Here is a 9344-nt window from a genome sequence, read left to right as displayed (position 1 = left end):
CAGTGAAAGAAACTAATGCAGATCCATTTGGCAGCTTTCCTTTAAATTTGCACATTAAGTTGGTTGTAGCTGAATATATGCATAAGACGGGAAGAAAAAAAGAGTGGTTTGAAGTTTTTTCTTTAACTCATAAAGTGTCTTTGTAATTCCACAGCCTTCATGGAGCAGAGACCACGATGATACAGCATCAACTCGTTCCGGGGGTACACCAGGACCTTCAAGTGGTGGGCATACGTCGCATAGTGGTGACAACAGCAGTGAACAGGGTAAGAATATTACCTTCAAGTATTTATCACACCCTCTAAAAATGTGCTTCCTACCATGTTGGGTCACTTTTAATTGGAATATGGTATTTACTGTTATACGATAACATTAATTCTTTTTGTGCTTTTTTATGCTTATTTTATCTTCTGCTGTGTAGAAACTTAATGACAGTATATTTCTGAGAATTCTTTTTTTCAAGTGAGCATTTTGGCTGTTGGTTTTTGGGATATCCTGTGCCCATTGTGCTATACCATAACTGCAGCATTCTTCCCTTTCTGTGGTGTAGACTCCTGTGACCGCAGAGTCTTAATAAATATAATACTATTTCTGTAATCTGCAGAACTATTGAATGGGATAATGCCATGATGATAATTATTGAATCATTCTGTAAGCAGCTTTCACATTTTATTTCCTACTCTCCACCACTTTTCAGTTTTAGATCCTTAGTATTTTTGTTCTTTAGTGCTTATGATTATCCAGTTTTGGTTGATTTTAGCTAACATATGGAAGTATTTACCACTCCTCCTCAGTGTCTTTAAAGTAGCTCACTGAGTACTCCATATTTCTCATAAGTATTTTAGTATAAACTGAGCAAAGTGAGTTTAAATGTCCCTTGATATATATATATATATATATTTATTTCTAAAGGGGGGTGTATAAAGAAAGGAGGGGTCCCGTGTGCAGTCTCTGTCCGGGCCCCCTCCTCTCTAGCAGGCAGCGGCAGTGACGATGAGCAGTAGGTGGTGAGCAGGTCTCCAGGAAATGGCACGGTGGACATTTTCCCAGAGATTTTCTTCTCTACTACACAATGCGCAAAACGCATGAAAAATGCCCACTGTGCCATTTTCCTGGAGATCTGCACAACACCTAGTGCTCAGAGTCACTCCCGCTGCCATGGGACACCAAAGAGATTAGTATTGAAAAAATGGGTGCAGGGTATGCGATGTGTGCTCCTCTGTACCTAGGGGTCTATATGCACCACACACACTGCACCCATTATAGATACACCACTGGCATGTGCTCAGAGTTACCACCATCCCTTAGAGACAGTCTTAAATATAAGCTGATTGCCCCAGACAATAACTAATGAGCAAACATAGGGGAGAGGTATCAAAGCTTGGGGAGAGGTAAAGTGGAGAGAGATAAAGCACCACCCAATCAGCTTCTAACTGTTATTTTACAGGTTGTGTTTGAAAAATGACAGGAGCTGATTGGTTGATACTTTATCTCACTCCACTTTATTTCTCTCCAAGCTTTGATAAATCTCCCTCCATATTCACCTACCTAATACATATTTCAGGGTTAGGTAGACTTCAAAACTTCAACTGTAACTGAAATGCGGTTCCTGACTGCCTTTACTTTGATACCAGTCCCACAATAGCAGAGATGTGGTCATGTAATAACTATGTGAATAACAAAGGCAATTGGTTAAATAGTCTTAGAACTAAGGGAGACATGTACTAAGCAGTGATAAAAGTGGAGAAGTGAGCCAGTGGAGAAGTTTCCCATGGCAACCAATCAGCATTGACGTAACATTTATAATTTGCATACTATAAACACATACAGAACAGCTGATTGGTTGCCATGGACAACTTCTCCACTGGCTCACTTCTCCACGTTTATCACTGCTTAGTACATGTCCCCCTTAAAGTGCTATTCAGAAATGAAGTAAACTGTATCTGAAGTTAAACCTAAGAAGCCCCTTCACTACAGTAATTGCTCTAGGTCTAGGAGGATGTACAGTAACACAGGGACCTATGTCATAAATAATAATCAAAGCTCTTATTTTCAGACAGTATTGGCATATATCTTCTATAGTATTTAGAACATATGGTTAATTTACTGTGATCGAGACGGGTTCTCCTGCAAGGTTTTTTGGAAGTCAGCAGGAGTCAGTGTATGAACATTAGTTAGCTAAATATTTCAGCCATGCACACAACCTCCTTGGCACTTCATGGCTTAGTAATCATTATGACTGCACAACATGAGGAGCAGGCTGTTCCTGGTACTAGCCTTTCAGGCCTCTGGGGTGGCCTCAGGGAGATTTTCTTTGCACTTTAAGATGCCTCTTACACATTTTTGCATGCTCTGCTAGTTTTGCTAATGTTATTTCTGTGTTATTGTGTTACAACCCTAAATTCACCATGGTAATTGCTGACAAATTTTCCTGCAATTTGTTTGGAAACAATGAATTTGTACACTTCCAAAGCATTAAAAAGGCGTTGCTGATTTTGGATTGTTCCTTTTTGGCCCTTATAGCAAAAACAATGCTCTGCTGGTTTTATGTCATTTGTAAACATGGTATATAGAAAAAAATGCTTTTAGCACATTTCTGGTAATATGCTTGAGAGACAAAAACAAATATTATTATAATAAAGTAAAACACCATGTAAGGAAATATGGGTCTGGATCCTCTTATCTGTTAAATCAGTATCCAGAAATGTCTGCAAACCAGAAAGAGAGAAAAAAAAAATTCTGTTTAGTAATAATATCATGTGCGCAGGCACAATTACTGAGCGCTGTTTCCCACAGTCACTGTGAGGAGTTCTGCTACACAGTGGAATGTGGTGACTGGTGTGGGGAAAGACAAGGCAAATTCTCAGTGTAATTTAAAAAATATGGCCCAGATTTATCAAACCTTGGAGAAGGATAAATAGCACGGTGATAAAGTACCAGCCACCAACCAGCTCCTAGCACAGATCGCTCAGCACACATCTCTCCCCCGATGTGTGCTGAACGAGGGGTATGGGGGGGGGGGAAGCTTACCTCACCCAGCGGTGAGGTGAGCACTCTAACTAGATTTGGCATGCCAAATCTAGGGTCAGCGACGTGCAGGGCCGCGCACCGCTATCGCTATGGGTCATACGCATGGAGTGATCTGTGCTTAACTTAGAATTTAAGCACGGATCTCTCCGTGTGTACCCCCCTTTAGTAAATAGACCCCATAGCCTGCAAAATGGCAGTTAGAAGCTGACTGGCTGGCACATTATCTCTCTACACTTTATCTCTCTCCAAGGCTTAGTAAATAGACTCCTTAGTTCTAAACAGGGATTGGCAGCTGTTTTGCTCATAGAATTCAAAGTGGAAATAATTTTAAATGCAAAACTTACCTGGTACCATTTTTTGATCCACACACTTTTATGTATGTATGTGTTAATTTTTTTTATGTGTGTGTGTGTATATATATATATATATATATATATATATATATACAGTATATATAAAATACATATACATACATGCATACACATGTATTACACAATTACTGATTCACACTCCATTAATTCCTTCTAACACACACGAACACACGCACACACACACACACACACACACACGTATATATGTGTGTGTGTGTGTGTGTGTGTGTATATATATATATATATATATATATATATATACACAGGTTGAGTATCCCATATCCAAATATTCCGAAATACGGAATATTCCGAAATACGGACTTTTTTAAGTGAGAGTGAGATAGTGAAATCTTTGTTTTCTGATGGCTCAATGTACACAAACTTTGTTTAATACACAAAGTTATTAAAAATATTGTATTAAATGACCTTCAGACTGTGTATATAAGGTGTATATGAAACATAAATGAGTTGTGTGAATGTACACACACTTTGTTTAATGCACAAAGTTATAAAAAATATTGGCTAAAATTACCTTCAGGCTGTGTGCATGAGGTGCATATAAAACATAAATGCATTCTGTGCTTAGACTTGGGTCCCATCACCATGATATCTCATTATGTTATGCAATTATTCCAAAATACGGAAAAATCCCATATCCAAAATACCTCTGGTCCCAAGCATTTTGGATAAGGGATACTCAACCTGTATATATATATATATATATATAAAGACATTGGAGTTTTTCATTTGTAAAATCTATATGGCTGTTATCCAATCTTTGCAACCACTAGGCCATTAAAGAATGGCATTGCAGCTTCCTAATGGAGATCCCTGGCAGCAATCTGTAATTTACATTTAATATGAGGAGGAAATTAGAGGTCTCTGTAAATATAAGTAATATTCCTCCATTATAGGGATCCTTGGATCGAGACCAAGTTTAGAAACTAGTGGAGAACACAGGTCACGCCTATAACATTTAGCTTAATTAAGTTAAAATAAAAATAAAATACCACCTTGATCATTGATTTAAAAAAATGAAGTGATCAAAAGATCAGATACTGCTATAATGACATGGAACCTAATACAGTTGAATCAGGGCAATTGCTGTCCTGAGGGTATTTCCGAAAATTTATTGCCCTGGGCAAATGCACTTTCAGTTCTGTATTGGACTTAAATGACAGAGATTTATCAACCCTAGTAAAAGACATGTGAATGTGTTGTCCAAAGCAACCAATCAGATTGTAGATATCATTTTATAGAATGTGCTAGATAAATGTGGGCTGAAATCTAATTGGCTGTCATAGGCAACACCTTCATTTTTCAACTCTTTAGAAGATTTGATAAATCCCCCCATGGTGTATCAAAAATAGTGTATATTGTTGTTGCCAGTTGAGTACTAGGTGTTGCGTAGTGATAATGCGCAGAAACCTGAAAGCTTTGGGGTTAGTTTAGACCTGCATTTTAAGAGCTGTTAAAACTTAGTAACAGATACAGTGCAACTCTCAGCTGTGCGTTCAAAAAGACATTTTGTTTAGAAACAGATACAGTGAGTGTGTAAACTAGATACAAAAGTATTTTAATTGTAGGATGCACTTGTTTTTCAAATATGTAATAGCAGATTTTAGTTATGTATTTTTATTCTAGTAGCTCTATACCACTGGTAGTATGCAAAATGCTGTGTTTCTGTATGGAATTCTTCCAGGCTCAGATAATTCCTCATACTAGCAAAGGGAATCTCAAGGTAGCTGTTTGAAGCTTGCACACAGAGCTGGATGAAGGGGGGAGGTAAAGGGCCACCGTATGTTCCAGATGACTGAGCAACGATTTATATACCAGCTATCCTTTTTACATGAACAAGAGGAGTAATAACTGCACAGAGCAGGGCATTTTGGAGCAGCTTGCCTGTCTGCTGACTAATGTGATAGGGTGGAAGGAGCTGCTGATTGGATGGCTTAATGAGCACATTTCGTACAGAGTTTGGGCTGCAGTTCCCCTTGACCTTTGCCCTTTATTGACCAAACTGACACTTCATTTTTCACATACTTCCAATTATAGCTTAGCTTAAGTGTTGCCCTGCCTCCCTTATTTCTTTTCTATGGACGACTCTAGAGTAGCTGGGGCCACAGAAGATATTTTAATTTGAGAAACTAGCATTTCAGGTTTAGGGAGTAATATGAAACTGCTGTCAGTTTGAATTCCTGGGGGGAAAAAAAAGAATATTTAGATTTTTGGGCAAGTTTTTCTTTTTTTCTTCACATTTTATAGAAGGTTGAGTTATTTACATGATGCTCTGTATTGTCAGTATATTAATTCAACTTACCTGCATGTCATTAAGAGAAGTAGTTGTAACGCATAGGAAAACACTTCCAATATTGTGAGGAGAATCTGTTTAAGTGTTTGCGTCAAGCTCAACTAACGCGCTGCGCGCTGTGTCATGTGGTGCGACATCCAACATACTACATTTTTTAATTAGAATTTGGAATTGAAATCAGATGTAAAATGGCAGAGAGAGGGTTCTGTCTTTTCTGTAAGGTGACCCCTGTAATTCAGTCGCTGCTTTTCTTGAGCTTATTAAAAAAAAAAATGAGCTTTTCATATTTCACAGGCATTGATGTGAAAATGAGCCGTCCTGTGAGTAGTTTTCTTGATCATTTTTAGAACAATTGATTAACTAAAAAGCTCCTGTCATTAGCTGACATTGACTGATAGTAATTTGTCACAAGCGCTGAAGGTCATCCAGACAGCGGAGACTCTAGCTTGTCTTTGATTGACCTTTACTTATTCCTCTGATGCCATTATCTTGTGGCTCTTTTTGACTTGATATGACCCTCCAGTTTCTGAGAATAGGACATTGTTCAACATAACTGTTGTTCTGTTGTTATGTTAAGCACATGTGGTGGCAGCCATCTTTAGTTTTGGGACAGGAATAGACATAGTGAAGGATGAAGCCACAAAGGCTGCATATTGTACAAAATTCCAACACTTTGGTGACAGTTTCCTTAGTACGTGTTTTTAGTATTTAGAAAGTATTTAGAATATAACTTGAAGGATTGAATTGAATTTAATTTTAAATATAATTCAAATAACCAGAGTTACAAAAAGTTTTGTTTAAAACATTTGAGCCACTGTATTGTTTTCAAGACACTGAAACCTGTGGGCAGAAAGTACAAATTTCATGATGTCCCCCATATTGCTAACTCCTAATTAAAGTCACCACTGTGATGGATGGATTTTCGTAAACTTGTGGCGCTGTTACCCTTAGCAACTAATTAGATTCTAGCTATTATTTTCTGGCTTTGGTATGGCATTCTGGCGGTCAGGATGTCAGCGGTCACATGACCAACAGCGACACACCAACATTAAAGATACCAACATCGGAGGAGGTAAGCATCCCGACCTCTGGGATGCTGAACGCATCTCTATATTATAGTATAGTCTAGATGGGGATCCGGTCAGCATACCGGCGTTCAGGATGCCAACAGTCAGAATACCAACACTGGTCACAAGACTGACGCCAGGATCCCGACATCGATCACAATGCTAGCACCGGAATCCTTACTTCCGACATCCCAAACTTAAGTATGCCAGGGAAGGTTAGGGTTATGCTGCAGGGGGGGAAGGGGGGTTAGGTTCTAGGCTTTAGGGGGAGGGTTAGGGTTACACTGCAGTGGGAGGTTAGATTTTAGGCTGCGGAGTGAGTGTTAGAACTAGTTTGCAGTGGGGGGTAGGTTTAGGCACTAAGAAGAGGGGGGATTAGGCACTAAGCATGGAGGGTTTAAGGTTAGGCTGCGGGGGGAGGGAGGGTTAGGGTCAGGCTGCGTTAAAGGAGGGTTAGGCTTAATAGGGTAGAGGGGGGCTTAGAATACTTACCAACAAGGTGTCGAGATTCTGCACATCGGGATGCCACCATCGGAATTCTGACCCCCAACATCCCAAGCACCGGGATCCCGATGCCATCCTGTCTAGATGTACTGGAATATGATTTGTTTCTATAGTCAACACTCCCACTTTTCCTTTTTGGATGTTTTAGGAAATCTACCCATAATAATAGTTCACTGACTACCTCTAAACAACAATTTTATTTTATATTACATATTTAGTTTTGGGGGTGAATTACTTGACATGAGGTGAAAAATGAAAACTCTCCTAGCCTCTCCTGATCCTCTAATCCTACAGCCAGTATGGATTAAGGATTGGTGGGCCTGAGGTCAACTAATTTGTGGGCACCCCTACCGATAACATTGTCAAAATTATATACTGGCAATGTTACTAAAAAGTTTAATGTGTAAATACTCCCAGCACTGCTATAGTGCCCTCATTCACATTATGCCACAAAGATCCCCAGTTCGCAATGTGCCAAAGTACCCCTTACACTGAGGATGTAGCTATGTGGGTGGGCCCCCTGTGTGAGGGGGCCTCTAGGCAATCTCCCCGGTTGACATATTGTTAATCCAGCACTGCCTACAGCTGTTCTACACCCAAGAAGATCATTCATTTTCATGTTGGGGTGGATATTTCAAGGTTGTCAAAGCCCCTTCCCTCATGAGCCATTTGGATAGGGAGGGACTACAACAATCCAGCTAAAAGTTTAAAAGATAGGTTCTCTTGCTTAGTATCTCTGTTAAGAATGGGTCATTGTAACTTGAACAGTTGTGAAGATGATGATCAATTGATCATTAGGACAAAAGGACTAACAATATTCGTAGCAGTTTTAAAACCGCCAATAGTATTAGAACTGTTATTATCCTACCGGTTAATTAGCCCATAGAAAATATTAAGTAGGAATTCAATTAGCCCGGAAATCTTAGGTGGAAGGGGGGGGGGGGAATACAGTTAGCTATGGGACTTACCATGGGCTTTTAGCTCCCAGGTTAAGTGCTTGGAGCTATTCAGTTACTGCCCACAACAAGCCCCAAGAGGGCACTTGACGTGGATTTCTGCTCACACAGAAATCCTCATTACCTGGTGTTTCTGTGGCTAATCAGTGTTGCTGCGAGTGGTAGTTACACTTAACCAAGAAGCTAAAATCCTGCGGTAAGTCCTGTGGCCAACTGAATCACCGCCCTTAGGGTGAAAATTTAATACAGCCCCATGTACCTCCGCAATATTCAGCTGTGCACATTGCCACTTAAGACAGTAGCCAACTGTCATTACTTTTTCATTGCACCATGATGGTGGGCGAGGGAAAATTAGCAATGTTACTGACCACAAAGTGCCTTCGGCCTTGGCCAATCCGGAGTCACATCACAACAATTGAGCTGAACGGAATTTGTCAACTTTTTTGACATAATTTGCTGCCTGACCACAAATGCTCATGTACACTATCTGTAAGTTAAATACAATAGGCTAACCATGAGTAAAATTTTAATTTAGAGCACTACAATTAATATGCATGATAATCTAGCAAGCACCAAGCAGACTAATATACAATTTATATTGAGCCCTGGACCACAATGTGGCAAAGGCTTTGCCTCTGAATACAGCCCTCCAAAGCTTTCATGCACCAACCGCCTTCTCTGATACGTCCCACAGACTCTATTTAAAAAATATATATATATGTAAAATAATCAATCTACATAGTTGCACTGTTCAAGTCTACAATAAAAAAAATAATATATCCCAAAGAAAAAATTTTTGGTCCCACATCTGGTTCTCAGGGGCCGCTTGAAGAGATGTTTAATAGTTCAGTGAATATTTCTTATCTAGAGCTAACTTTAACGCAGGTTTCCTTAGTTTAAATGGCAGACGTGGTCCATTTTTCTCTCTCAGTTAAAGTGTATTTGTTATCATTCGGAGACTTCTGATACAAGCTGATTGCTGAGCTTAGAAAATCATCTGGATTGAGTAGATATGTGTTGGTATTAGATGGCCTCGTGTGAAAGTGCTGTTTCCCCTTTTGTAAGGAAGAGATACAATATTGATGTCTACATTCTGTAATGGTTC

General features: G+C 39.4%; 1 protein-coding gene across 2 annotated transcripts in view; it reads left to right on the top strand.

The window, feature by feature from the left end:
• Positions 1 to 9344, top strand: part of MEIS1 (Meis homeobox 1) — a 195057-nt gene that overhangs the window by 39199 nt on the left and 146514 nt on the right. For both annotated transcript variants that reach the window (XM_063918412.1, XM_063918413.1), the window contains exon 7: positions 155 to 266. In XM_063918412.1, the coding sequence (XP_063774482.1) occupies positions 155 to 266 (112 nt within the window). The remainder of the gene's footprint in view (positions 1 to 154; positions 267 to 9344) is intronic.

The sequence above is a fragment of the Pseudophryne corroboree genome, chromosome 4 (genome assembly GCF_028390025.1).
Source record: "Pseudophryne corroboree isolate aPseCor3 chromosome 4, aPseCor3.hap2, whole genome shotgun sequence".
Taxonomy (NCBI): Eukaryota; Metazoa; Chordata; class Amphibia; order Anura; family Myobatrachidae; genus Pseudophryne; species Pseudophryne corroboree.
Note: the sequence above shows the minus strand (reverse complement) of the source record. Positions and strands in the feature narration are given on the sequence as shown.